The sequence below is a fragment of the Gracilinanus agilis genome, chromosome X (assembly GCF_016433145.1).
Source record: "Gracilinanus agilis isolate LMUSP501 chromosome X, AgileGrace, whole genome shotgun sequence".
NCBI lineage: Eukaryota > Metazoa > Chordata > Mammalia > Didelphimorphia > Didelphidae > Gracilinanus > Gracilinanus agilis.
The window spans coordinates 69,028,153-69,042,083 of record NC_058136.1 but is presented as its reverse complement, the minus strand read 5'-3'; the positions used below and the strand labels follow the sequence as shown (position 1 = coordinate 69,042,083).

The 13,931-nt window shown below is 53.2% G+C and overlaps 1 protein-coding gene across 1 annotated transcript in view; it reads left to right on the top strand.

Moving 5' to 3' along the window:
• MSN (moesin) overlaps window positions 1–13,681 on the top strand; it is a 28,212-nt gene extending 14,531 nt beyond the window's left edge. The window contains exons 4-12 of the mRNA XM_044682547.1: window positions 43–126; window positions 1,040–1,186; window positions 1,901–1,997; window positions 5,755–5,918; window positions 7,455–7,585; window positions 8,059–8,219; window positions 9,149–9,241; window positions 9,786–9,998; window positions 11,460–13,681. Coding sequence (XP_044538482.1) covers window positions 43–126; window positions 1,040–1,186; window positions 1,901–1,997; window positions 5,755–5,918; window positions 7,455–7,585; window positions 8,059–8,219; window positions 9,149–9,241; window positions 9,786–9,998; window positions 11,460–11,624 — 1,255 coding nt within the window. The 3' untranslated portion in view covers window positions 11,625–13,681. The remainder of the gene's footprint in view (window positions 1–42; window positions 127–1,039; window positions 1,187–1,900; window positions 1,998–5,754; window positions 5,919–7,454; window positions 7,586–8,058; window positions 8,220–9,148; window positions 9,242–9,785; window positions 9,999–11,459) is intronic.
• The last annotated feature ends 250 nt before the right edge of the window (window positions 13,682–13,931 follow it).

The window sequence follows — 13,931 nt, the reverse complement described above, 5'->3', positions numbered from 1 at the left end:
CCAGCCGGACCTTAACGATGTAACTCTCGGTTTTCTCTGTAGAGTCTTGGAGCAGCACAAATTGAACAAGGACCAGTGGGAGGAAAGGATCCAGGTGTGGCACGAGGAGCATCGGGGCATGCTGAGGTGAGCCACGTGCTGGGTGCTGGCCAAGTACTCCCATGTTGGCCTTACCTTCAGGGAGCTCCCAATCTAGCGAGGGGAGAAGAAACAGGCAGATGGCGCAATCACTCAAACATTTATGGGGGGCACCTAGGCCTAGAGATGGGAGGTCCTGGGTTCAAATCTGGCCTCAGACACTTACTAGCCATGTGATCTTGGGCGAGTCACTTGACCCTCGTTTCCACATCTGGAAAATGAGCTGGAGAAGGAAATGACAAACCACTCCAGGATCTTTGCCAAGAAAAGGCCCAATGGGGTCACCAAGAGTCAGACACGACCACTTGACTAAATAACAGCAACAGAAAGTAGAGATCCAGTACGGAATGAGGGAAGAGGGACGAAGAGGCAGGAGATTTGGAGCCAAAAGACCCCAGTTGGATCCCAGGCCTGTTAACTTCCTGGTATGCCCTTTGGCAAGTCGCTTACCTCCCTTGGGCCTCGGTCTTCCCCTCCGTCAAGGGGAAGTTTGGAGGACTGGACTCCATTTCCCCACTGCCTTTCTACTCTCCTGCTTCTGTGGAAGCATTTCAGGCACAGGGAATAGCATGGGCAAGGGCACTAGAGTGGGCACTCGAGCTCGGAAGGTGTCCGGTGGTGAGCAGAGGCCACGTGGGCTTGGCAGAAATGGCAGTGATGAGAGTGAGAAAGGGGAGGGTGGAAGACCTTGAATGCCAGACTAAAGAGTTTGCCCTTTGGCCTGCGTGGCTCCCTCTGGCTACCAAGCGGTGCCAAGAACAAGTGGAGGGTGAAGGAAACCCCTTCTGCCATGCAACGTGCAGGCTGGATTAGAGGCCTAGGAGGGAGGGGGAAGGAGCGGAGCGCCAGGTGGCCGCACCAAGATGCTCTCTTACTTAGCATCTTTTTCCTCGGCTTGCAGGGAAGATGCCGTCCTGGAATACCTGAAGATAGCTCAGGACCTGGAGATGTATGGGGTCAATTACTTCAACATCAAGAACAAGAAGGGTTCCGAGCTGTGGCTGGGCGTGGATGCCCTGGGCCTCAACATCTATGAGCAAAATGACAGGTGAGGGAGGCCCGCTCCTCCTGCCCCTCTGGCTGGAGTACGGAGGAGGGGATGCCAGTGGGTCCATCCCTCTGCCTCTAGGCCAGAGCACAGAGGGAGGGATGTCACCGTGTCCATCCCTCTGTCTCTAGGCCGGAGCATGGAAGAGGGGATGCCACTGCATCCATCCCCCTGCCTCCAGGCCAAGATCCGGTCAGTCTGAGCAGTTGGTGCCCAGGGCAAGAGCCGCCATAACTGTCTCGAGTTCTTTCTTTCTCGTGTCAGCTGGACGCCTCCTTGGCCCCATTTATTCCAGTTCCGCCGATTTCCGCGCTAACCCTGTGGAGCCTGAGACCTTCTTTTGACTCTTCTCTTCTGTCTTCCCCCTCTGTCCTTCTCCCCCCTCCCCAATACCAAACAGGGGCTCCAGAAGCTTTAGTCCCTTTAACGTTTGCTCTGTCACAAGGATTCTTTGGGGTGGTTCGCTCCAGCCTGATGAAGACGACAGCATTCTGGGCTTGCTTGGGACCAGAAGACCCGAGTTCCAGCCCCAGCGCTGTCCCTCACCAGCCGTGGGAGCCCGGGCGGACCTCTGTCCTGCTGGTTGGCCGCCCTGGTAGTCCCCACCTTCTGAGGCTATTGGGCAGAATGTGCTTGCTAAGTCAGGGGTGAGGAGCGCGCTGCTGGCTCTGGGGCTCCCTTCTGCCCTGATCTTCTCTATGTTCCCTCCTACAGGCTGACCCCCAAGATTGGCTTCCCTTGGAGCGAAATCAGGAACATTTCCTTCAACGATAAAAAATTTGTCATCAAACCAATTGACAAGAAAGCTCCGGTAAGTGGCCAGGATCCGGGCCAGTTAGGCCCCGTGGTGACAATTCAGGAGCAAAAACCAGGGACAGGACTGGATTTTTTAAAGGTCCCTTTAGGGAGTAAAGACAGACAGGGAATTTGGGGATGGAGGAAGGCTAAATGAAAGGGAATCAGAAGCCTTGGGTTCTAGGTCTTCCATGGTCTGTGGGACCTTGGGTAAGTCACTTGCATTTCATGAACCTCAGTTTCCCCCTCTTTAAAATGAAGGGGGTGGGACAAAGGCTTCTTGGGTTTCTATAAAGCCATGATTTTATGTGGGACTTTGGGCAAGTCCCTTCCCCTCCCTAGGTCTCAGTTTTCTATTCTGTAAAATGCGAAGGCATTGGGCCAGCTCTTGCAGCTCGATTGTGATTCTAAGTGTGGTGGCCTTGCCTCTGCCACCTTGGGTACCTGTAGCCATGAGCACGGGGCAGCCCGGGCAGCCCAGATTCTTAGCTGAGAAAGAGTGAGACAGAAGGGAGTTGGCTCCTGAAAGCCTCGGCCTTGGGTCAGGGATACTGCCACATGCGGATGTTGGCCCAGGGCCAGCGGGCAGAAGAGAGGTAGGCCAGGGGCTACTCGGCCTTTCAAGGGCCTCTCCCATCCTAGATGGTAGGGATGAAGCCTAGGCCAAAGTCCCATTTACAACCTTGGTCAAGAAAGCCTTCAGCCTTCCTTGAACCCTTCCCTCCCTGGAAAAGGATCTTAGATTTGCCCCTTTGAAAGAGATTCCAGACAGAAGCCGTTAGTTCCCTCTAATGCCAAGGAATCCCTTTGCCACCTCCCCAGTGACTTGTTGATAGAGTACTGGGCCTGGAGTCAGGAGGACCCGAGTTTAAATCTGACCTCAGATACTAGCTGTGTGACCCTGGGCAGGTCACTTAATTTCCGTATGCCTGGGAAGCAGCTAGGTGGCTGGTCACCCAGCCTTATCCTCCTTTCCCACAACGAGAGAGAACTGACTGCCTAGACCCTGTTGGTGAAGGTGTGGCACACATGCCCCTGGTGTGCTAGAGGGGGCTTCTCTATTCCCCATCTCCAGCGTGCCTGAGGACATTTTTACATGTCCCACTCCTCCATCCAGCAGCCCAATGGGAGCACTTCCTCCCTCCTCTCTCTGGGGTAATGTGGGGGTCTCACAGGCAGCTTAAAGGTGTGGTTTGGGCACGTGATCTCAAAAAGGTTTGCCAACACTGGCCTTGTTGTTTTGGCTGGGCGCCTACCTGACATCAGCTTTTTTCTTTTTTTTTTTTTTTTTTGGCCCAATGGAAGGTGTCTTCACTGGCATAAGAAGACCTTTCTCCCAGTGCAGATTTCTGTTGGTGCCTGGGGCCATGGGAGCAATGAGTGTCCAAGATGGGGCTTACAACCAGCCCTTACTGACTCTCTTTACCCATCTAGTACTTATTGCATTTTGTCATTATTGTTTAGCCATATCTGACTTCTCCTGACCCCATGGACCACAGCTAGCTGGGGGGGGGGGCTTTCTTTCTTTTTTTTTTTTTAATTTTTAAACCCTTTACTTCTGTGTATTGACTTATAGGTGGAAGATTGGTAAGGGTAGGCAATAGGGGTCAAGTGACTTGCCCAGGGTCACACAGCTGGGAAGTGTCTGAGGCCGGATTTGAACCTAGGACCTCCTGTCTCTAGGCCTGACTCTCACTCCACTGAGCTACCCAGCTGCCCCCTAGGGGGGGCTTTCTTGACCAGGATACTGGAGTGGTTTGCCATTTCCTTCATCAGTGGATCCTTCCATCAGGCAATCAGAGGTGAAGTGACTTGCCCAGGGTCACACAGCTAGGACATCTCTGAGTCTGTATTTAAACTCGGGTCTTCCTGATTCCAAGCCCGACACTCTATCCACTGAGTCAGCCAACCACCTCCTAGGCATAAACAGGTCTTGCCTGAGGTCACCCAGGAAAGAAGTATCTGAGGCCAAGTTGAACCCAGGATCTCTCCCATCTCTAGGCCTGATCTTTGCTGAGAGTGGAGAAGCATGCTTACATGTCCTCTGTGACCAGCTGCCTCTTAGGGGTTTTCTATCATTTTAGCAGCTGAATAGGCAGTTCTGTTTACTAATCTTCCCTTTTTCTGAATTCTTTGGATTTGTCATTTTCCCACAAGAGGATCATATTTCATTTAGTTCAACGTCACATTTGGTCCAACCAATGGAAGCCGGTTGGCTTTCCAGTTTTGTGCTGTTAAGAAAAATGACCATGATGCTTTGGTTTTGGAGGGTTGATGAGTTGACTCATTGGGCTTGCAGTCCTCTAAAACCCTCAGATCTTCTTCACTAACTGGTGTCCAACACATTTCCTCTGTGCTTGGAATGGATTTTTTTTAACCGAAGCATAGGCCTCGATTTATTCCCCCCTAGCTTTCCCTTGGTAGCTCGGCCACTCATCCTCATTCCAGCCTTTTGGACATCAGTCCAGTTCAGTAGCTGGCCTTTATGATCTTGGGTTATCTGACAATCTGAGAATCGATGCTGTGTATCGGTTCCAAGGTAGACGAGCGGTAAGGACTAGGCAACGGGGGTTAAGTGACTTGCCCAGGGTCACCCAGCTAGGAAGTTTGGGAGGTCAGATTTTTGAACCCAGGATCTTACATCTCTAGGTCTGGCTCTCTCCTGAACCACCTAGCTGTCCCGTTACCTATTTTAAAAGAAATTAAACATATAATTTAAAATAAATTCAAATATTCTTGAAAGCAAATTTCAGAGTGTAACTTATAATGAAAAGCCCTAAAAAGCTCTCTAACCTGGTGCAACGACCTTCTGAAAAGCAGGACACAAAGCTAGCAAAGGCTTCTGGGATGCTAAGAATTTGAAGAGTTCCCATCTCTCCTGTTTTGCCATTTACATGGCTTTAATCTTTTTTTTTTAATTTAATTTTATTTTTTAAACCCTTAACTTCTGTGTATTGGCTCCTAGGTAGAGGAATGGTAAGGGTGGGCCATGGGGGTCAAGTGACTTGCCCAGGGTCACACAGCCAGGAAGTGTCTGAGGCAGGATTTGAACCCAGGACCTCCCGTCTCGAGGCCTGACTCTCCATCCACTGAGCTACCCAGCTGCCCCTGTTTTAATCTTCGTTGCACAAATTAGTCAGGGTGTCATAGTGGAGAGGGAGCCAGCCTTGGAATCTGGAAGACCTGAGTTCAAGTCCTGCTTCTGACATATACTGGCTATAAGATCTTGGGAGTCACCTAACTTCCTCCTGGTGCCTCAGACAACTTGGAGACTAGGATTTCAGAGTAGGTGCTGACCTGTGTTGGGGATGGAGTTTCCTCACTGGAATTTCCCTATAACCAGTAATATCCTTTTTTCCAAACAGCCCAATGAGGTCTATAGATAATCAAGGTAGTTGTGTATTACAGATGGGGAAACTGAGGCCAAGGCCAAGTGACTCACACCTAGCATGGCTAAAGGATATCAGTCTAGACTAGTGATTCCCAAAGTGGGCGCCACCGCCCCCTGGTGGGTGCTGCAGCGATCCAGGGAGGCGGTGATGGCCACGGGTGCATTTAGCTTTCCTATTTATTGCCATTAAAATTTAAAACAATTAATTTCCAGGACGCTGAGTAATATTTTTTCTGGAAAGGGGGCGGCAGGCCAAGAAAGTCTGGGAACCAGTGATCTAGACTCAAGGCCGGGTCTTTGCAGTCCAGGTTCCGGGGGCTTTTGTCTATTCTTGCCTAAAGGTCTTTCTCCTTCTCCATCCTCCCTCCCCTGCCACCTCCAGGACTTTGTCTTCTATGCTCCTCGTCTCCGCATTAACAAACGCATCCTGGCGCTGTGCATGGGGAACCACGAGCTGTACATGAGGCGCCGCAAACCAGACACCATTGAGGTGCAGCAGATGAAGGCCCAGGCCCGAGAGGAGAAGCACCAGAAGCAGATGGAGAGGTGGGTGCTGAGCAGACCAAGGGCCTTTAGCGGGACACATACTGAAGAGTGGATACAGAGCCAGGCCCAGAGACGGGAGGTCCTGGGTTCAAATCTGGCCTCAAACTCTTCCTAGCTGTGTGACCCTGGGCAAGTCACTTACCCCCCATTGCCTAGCCCTTACCACTCTTCTGCCTTGGAGCCAATGCATACTATTGATTGTAGGATGGAAAATAAGGGTTTAAAAATGACTAGGGGAAAGAGAGGGGGTCTGGAAAGCCTCAAGAGAGGGCTAGTGCACACAGAGGCAGGCAGGCAGCCCATTGGCGTACCCTTCCCAGAGGCAACGGTGGCAAAGATCTGTTCCCAATTATCAAGAGTTAGAGGTAAGGGAGAAGGGTGGCCCTGGGGGAAGAGGGAGCCACGTAATTCAGAGCAGTGGAGGGAACATGGATCCTATTTGGAAAGTGGCCACTTAATATGGCATTTGGGGACTCAAGTAATCTTGGAGGCAACTAGAGAAGCCACAGTGCGCCCAGTACTGGACCTGGAATCGGAAAGCTTTGAGTTCAAATGTACCCACAGATGCTTACTAGCTGCGTGACCCTGGGCAAGTCCCTTAACTCAGTGTGTGCCTCAGTTTTACCCAACTGTACAATAGGAATACTGATGGCACCTACCTCCCACAGGGCTGTTGCGAAGCCCCAAGAGAGATAATATTCATAAAGCTTTTTTGCAAACCTGAAAGCCCTCTATAAATGTTAGTGGTTGTTAGCCTCATCCGCATCATTATATAGTTACTGTTTTTAAACTCTTTCCTTCTGGCTTAGAGTTGATGCAAGTATTGGCTCTAAGGCAGAAGAGCAGTAAGATATATAGGCGATGGGGGTCAAGTGACTTGCCCAGGGTCACACAGCTAGTGTCTGAAACCAGATTGGAACTCGGGACCTCCCAATTCTAGGTGTGGCTCTCTATCCACTGAGCCCTCTAGCTGGCCCTATTGTTATCGTTACAGGCACTGTTTAAAGTGCCTACTAGATGGAGCTCTAGGAAGACGGGTGCCCTCAGACTCTTCCAAGTTGTGTGGTTTCCTCTACTTTCCAGATAGCTACTATGTACATAACAGGCGCTCACTGTCCAAGACCACAGCTTCCTCAGTTCTCCTTGGCTTAAAGCCCTGCCACAGAAACACGAGCAATAGGAGAGACAGGATTTGAACTCAATCTTAGAACCATAGATTGAGAGCTAGAGAGCTGAGTTCAAATCCTGACTTTGCTGTTACCACTCTGATCATGTGGAGGGTAGTTTAATTTCTATGGGCCTCAGTTTACTAAATTATAAAGCAAGGGGGTCAGATTAACTGGCCCTTGTGATCCCTACGAGCCCTAGATCTAGGAGCCTTTTGTGACCTTGGACAAGTCATTTCCCTCCCCTGGGCCTCAGTTTCCTCCTCTGTCAAATGATGGAGTTGGACTAGCTGGCCGCCGACAGCCCTTCCTTGGAGGCCGTGATCCCAGCAGCGGTTCTGTTGCTAAGTACTTGCGCTCCCCCGCCCAGGGCTCTCCTGGAGAATGAGAAGAAGAAGCGAGAGCTGGCTGAGAAGGAAAAGGAGAAGATCGAGAGGGAGAAGGAAGAGCTGATGGAAAAACTGAGGCAGATTGAGGAGCAGACCAAGAAAGCTCAGCTAGGTACCAAAGGGCCTTGGGGGTGGGGGTCAGGGGGAGGCCCGAGCCAACGGAGAGGGGAACCGTTAGTGAGCGGAGCCAGCTGGGACAACGTGTCCCTCACCTCCCCGTCATTCAGTCCCTTTGGGGATCCCTCCCTCTTGTGGAATGGCTTGAAGGAGAGTTGGGGGGGGGTGGGTGATGGTTGGACAGGCTGAACAAATTCCCGCTAACACAGTTGGCCCAAAGTCGAATGGGCTACCTCCTCAGGTAGTGAGCTCCCCGCCACTACCTACAAGGAGGAGGTCCTGGAGGACAGGCCGGCTGGGCCGCCTCATTGGGCATCAGTGTGCTTGGTCAGGTATGGTTGGGTTCGCCAGCTGCTGGAGTCGCGGTCAGCCGGGAGAATTCGGGGCTCCCCAGATGGGCCTAGCGGGGGGTGGGGGGGAGGGAGATGGGTGTCCCTCGGGCCTCATCCTCTGCCTCTTTCCGACCAGAACTGGAAGAGCAGACTCGGAAGGCGCTGGAGCTGGAAGAGGAGAGGAAGCGGGCCCAGGATGAGGCTGAAAAGCTGGCCAAGGAGCGGCGGGAGGCCGAGGAAGCCAAAGAGGCCCTCCTTCGGGCCTCTCGGGACCAAAAGAAGACCCAGGAGCAGCTGGTAACGCTCAGTGGGGATGTGTGTGGGCACGTCCGCGAGGGTGTAGGAGCGCGTGTGTGTCTGGCGGGGAGTAGGAGCTGGGGCTGGTCCAGGCCTGACCCCAGAGTCTCCAGATATTCTCGAGTCAGGGAACGGCTGTCAGAGCTATTGGTGGGAGAGCCTTTGGCCTCTCCTCTTGCAAGTCCTCGTGGGTAGAGCAGGCCTGTGGGGCAGTAGCAGTGAGGGCCCGCCCTGATGAATGGCCCAGGGGGCTTTCCTCGAGGCTCCTCTGTTCTCCTCACCGATGGGCGCCCACGTCAGTGGATTCGGCCACTGTGTAGGGCCTGTGGGACCCTCAGCAAATTATTTAATGTGAGCAAACTCGGCGAGGGGCCTGGCCTGGGTGGACTGGAAGGTCCCAGTGCCCGGGGTGTGCAGGGCGGATGGAAGAAGCTTCTGTGTGCTCTCTGAAAGCCCTCCTGGAGTGGCCAGGCCTATCCCAGGCTCTCCCGGCCTCGAGGACACAAAAAAGTCTCAAAGTTTAGGCCATAGCCTGGATGGATGGCTTGAGCTAAGTCGGTCATCGGTGCGACGTGGCTGCCAAAAAGCCAAAGCTGATCTTGGGCCACATTCAGAGAGATGGAGGGGGTGAGGGTGGAGGCCTGGGAGACTCTGTGAGCTTAGCAGGGTGTGGCGGAGGCCCTTCATGAGGGCAGGAGAGGTTGGAAAAGGCAAGATGGGGGTAGACCATGGAGGGGGGGCCCTGGATGTCAGAGAGTCATTAGGGCAAAGAGGAGGCCCAGTGGTTTGGGGCCTTCTGACAGCCTGGCTATCCTCAGACGCCTCAGGGCCCTTCTGGATCGACCCAGTTCCTTGTGCTGGGGATACGTGGGAAGGCCAGAGCCCGCAGGCTCATGGCAGGCCCTGACTGCCTCCTCCTCCCTTCTCAGGCCTCCGAGATGGCCGAACTAACGGCCCGCATCAGCCAGCTGGAGATGGCCCGGCAGAAGAAGGAGAGCGAGGCTGTGGAATGGCAACAGAAGGTAAGGCAAGGGCTTCTGGGAGGAGGGGCAGAGCCTCTGGCCATCCTCAGTGCCCTGGGCACCAGCTGGCATGGGCAAGAGCTTCCCTTTGTAAAGTGGGCCAGGCTGTGGGCTAAGCTCTGGGCTTGGTAAATCATGGACACCAAAGAGATGGCCCCTGCCTCCCGGGAGTTTACAGCCTAATGGCTGAGGTTGGGGGCAGGTGGCAGTTGGCACATTGGGGACACAACGAAGCTCTGGGCCTGGTGCTGGTACCCCTTCCTCGCCACCTGCCCCTGAACAAGGCATTGGTTGTCTTCGAATGCCAGCTTGGTAAAAGGGGATGTTTCTGGAACCCACGTCCCTCCCTCAACAGGGCTTTGAGCCCCAAATAAAGGGAAGTTATTTCCTCTTGGGGCCTTCTGCCTCGTGTTTCTAATGCACTCACCGGGCTCCCCTAGGAGCAAGACTGGGTCAAGATTTCAACTGCCAGGTAAGGAAGCGCCCGCTCCCGGGACAGGTGAGTTTCCCTGGCTCACCTTGGCATGCCTTATTTACCACACAGGCCCAAATGGTCCAGGAGGATCTGGAGAAGACCCGGGCTGAGCTGAAGAATGCCATGAGCACCCCCCATGAAAACGAGCAGGATGACGAGCAAGACGAGAACGCGGCCGAAGCCAGCGCCGAGCTGCGGGCCGAGGCCTCCACCAAGGACCGCAGTGAGGAAGACCGTACCACTGAGGCGGAGAAGAACGAGCGGGTCCAGAAACACCTGAAGGTAGCTTGGGGAGAGAGGGGGGTGGCCACGGGCTCAGCGGGCTCACCCTCCCTGCCTGACAGTGCCAACCTGCGTGCCCTCTGGCTGCAGGGCCCCATGCTGGCCAGTGGGCCAGGTACAAAGCTGACAAGTGTCAGGCATGTGGGCGGCCCACCAGAAAGGTGGACGGTGGGGAGTCCATGGGCAGAAGGCAGGGAGCGGGTTGCCAAGGGGAGGTCAGGAAGAGCAAGCAGTGAGGGGCACTAAGTTATTAGTGTGATGTAGTAGAGAGTGTCGAACTTGGAAGTCAGGGAGATCGAGGTTTGAATCCCCCCTCAGACACTTAGTCGTGTGACCCTGGGCAAGTCACTCTGATTCTCTGGGCCTGTTTCCTCATATATAAAATGAGAGAGGTGGGATTGGACTTGACCTCTAAGGTCTCTCCCAACCACGGCTTCATAATCCTTGGTCAAAGGAGCCCCGATTTAAGGTAGGACCTCATGGGGCCTGTTTGACATTTCTCCTTGAATGGAATTTGGAGAGCTTGAAAGAAAGCTTTCTTAAGCTTCTCTGCTGTGCAGGGCCCTCTACTTGGGCACACAGATGGGACTGGGGGGCTCGAGTGGGGTAGAATGCCGCTCACATCAAGAACTGGTCCAAGGGAGAGTGAGCTCATTCAGTTTTTGGCAGCACACATTAGCGAGTGTTGCTGTTAGGGCCATGTTGGGTGTTGGAGAAGGCCAAGCCAAGGCCCTTGACCCTCATGGAGGTACCATTCTAATTTGGGGAGAAGGCACTAACCCAGCTAGCTAAATGGACGACAATATATGGGCAGCAGCACCATTGCCAAGGAGCAGAACAAATGTCTGGGCAAAGGACTCTGGGAAATAATTGGAGGCAGGCCAAGAATCGTGGTTTCTGGGAAGGGGCCATGGAAGGGAAGGAGGGAGAGAGAGAGAGAAGGATGGATTCCATTCCCAAAGTTAGAAATGGAGGACGCATGCTGGGTGGAATATGGGTAGAGGCACGGAGATGATAGCAGGGGTGGGGAGGACCAGGAGAGAGAAGTGGTGTCCCATCCCCTCCCCTTCTGTCAGGAAGTTCGGTCGAATCCAAAGCCCTCCTGTGGCTCTGAGGCCGTTCTTTCTGTCCTCTCCTGGAGGTGAGCAGCAGCGCCCCATCTTTTAAGTGACCTGGATTCGAGTTCCGGCTTCGACACTTACTATCTGAGTGACATAGGCAAGTCCCCACTTTTCTGAGCCTCAGTTTCCTCTCTGGGGAATGTACAGGTTATACTCGTGCTGTCACCTGCTCAGGGATTGTCATGAGGGAAAGGTCTTTGTCAGTCAATACATGCTGTGTACATGTGAGTGGCCATCATCATCATTACCAGGGTTCAGGCTGTGTCTCTCTCATGCTGGCGTACTTGGAATGCCCCAATTCAGCTTCTCCTCTGCTCTCCTTCCCCCCCCCCCAACCTAGGCCCTTACCTCGGAGCTGGCCAACGCCCGAGATGAGACCAAGAAGACAGCCAACGACATGATTCACGCAGAGAACATGCGTCTGGGGCGTGACAAGTACAAGACCCTGCGTCAGATCCGCCAGGGCAACACCAAGCAGCGAATTGATGAATTTGAGTCTATGTAATCCTCTGGTCCCTGTACCCCCCTCCCAGCCATCTCTGACCTCTTACATCCCTGCCCTCACCCTTTCTGAACTCCCATCATACCAGAGCCATCAACAAATGGCACTGACTTGCTTGAACCGACCACCCAGGCCCTCTAGGGACCCCAGAGCACCTTCCTCTTTCAAAAAGAAAAGGGAAGAGAAATTTGAACCCTTCCTTCCCTCTCCCTTGCCCTCAACTGCCAGATTGACCCCCTTCCAGCTTAGGCCAGGACTTGACTTGCCCTTCAACAGAGGCTTCTTTCCTATCCTCGTCCCCCATGGTTCACTGCTGAATATGGCCCCTTCTCCTTCCTCCCAGAGAGCCCCAGCCACAAGGCACAGTGTCTAGGCACACGTGGGTCTTCTCCAGGTTCCTGTGGCTCAGTGCCATTCTCTTCAGAGTAGAAAGATGACCCATCTTAAATGTCTGACTCCAAAGACCATAGAGAGACATTCTCTAAGCCCGCCCTACCCTGAACCTTTCAGGCCGCTAGGAGAGGAGAAAAGCACCGGGGGGGGGGGGGAGGACAGAAAAATCGACCCACTCCTGATTCTCTTCACAGACCCCAGCCCACTTCGTTGGGTTTGGTGACTCGGCACCCTGGGAGAGTGGGAGGGAGGGAGTTTCAAGCAAGACACCAAAAAATATTTTAAGTCTTGGCTGCCCAGTGCCCCCAAGCAAAACAGTGCCTTATGGGAGCTGTTTGGGTGCCTTATGGGGGCTGTTGAGGAAGCCTTCCGCTTGGCCACCTGTGCCTTGGGGGCTGTCCCTTCTCCCCTACATGGGCCAGCCCCTTCCCCACCTGTACCCTTCCTAGTAAAGCTAAACGAAAATAGCAGGGGAGAGAGGGGAGTATTTCCCAGACCATAGCTCTCTGGCCTGGGGAAGGGGCCACCCAGATTTCTTCTGGATCTGTGGCATCTATCACATCCTAAAGTCCAAACAAGAGGCTCTCGTCAACCAGTCCCTTCTTCCCTCCAGGAGAGTGCCAAAGGCCTATATGGGAGGGGGCCATTTAATGTTACTACTCCACACCAGGACCCCCTCCCTCAACCAGAGATGCTCCAGTCCCCTAAAGCACACCTCATGGTGTGTGTGAAGGGGATGGGACCATGCCTGCCACCAGAGGGATTCCTACAGACGGCCCCTCTCGTCCACCTCCCCCCTAGCCGGGGTAGGTGCCAAGGGGTTAGACTGGCTCTGGGTTACTTTCCTTCATGGAGCTTCTTCCCCCAAGTCCTTCTGACAAGCCATCACCATTTAGTATCCTGACCCCTCCCCTCCTACCCCGCCTTGCCCAGCACACTGCTGGCTGGCAGGGGGGCAACCAGGACCCTCCCACATCCTACAAATTTTATTCTCTATGATATCTCTTTCCCCTGCCCACCCCTGTGCCCCTCAGTATCAGCTAATAAAATGTGGATTCCCTCCTTTGTATTACGCATAAAGAGAATCATTCTAGTCTAGGAGCAGGGCTGCGTTTTGGTCTCCAATCCCTCCCACACCTTGAAAATGTATACTGTATTATAAAGAAGATATTTTGCAGGAAATTAATGTAAAACGCTTTCCGTATTAGTGACGACATCGGCACGATAGGTCACGCTAGATCGTTTTATTATTATTATTATTTGTTCTGCAACTTTTTCTCTGTTTCTGTCAGGCCCCTCTGGATTAGACAAGCTTGGCCTTCTCCCTCTTCCCTTTCCCAGTGGGCAGTGGGGCGGGGATAGGGGGGCGTGGCTCATAGCTGCCATCTGCCTTCCTTCCAAAGTCTCATGTTTTGCTGGAAAGTGTATCAGCCCTCTCACTGTCCCCGGCCTCTGGTGGTTAACTTGACACTGTGCCCCTGGAGGCAGAGTTGGCCAGGGGCGGTAATTCACCCCAAGGGAGGCTGGGGCAGAAGGCTAGACTTGGTGTGTGCGTCTTATGTGTATTTTTTTTTGTTTTTTGTTTTTTGTTTTTTTTGTCTGGAGGGGTTTATTCTAAAGTCAAATCATGTTCGGTTTCAGTGCCAATAAAATTGAAACTACCCCCATCCTTCTGTTTGGCTTCAGTTATTGAAGGAACATTTATTAGGCGCCCACTGTGTGTAGGGAGGGCCCTGGTTGGCCTGAGAGCTTGGGGGTGGGGTAGAACAGAGATGGGATGTGACTTAGGTTATTTTGTGCCAGAGAATTTTCTTTTTAAAAAACCCCAACTGTCCATGGGCTCTTCTTGGCAAAGATACTGGAGTGGTTCGCCATTTCCTTCTCCAGTTTTATGCAGGCAGAGTTTAAGTGACCTGC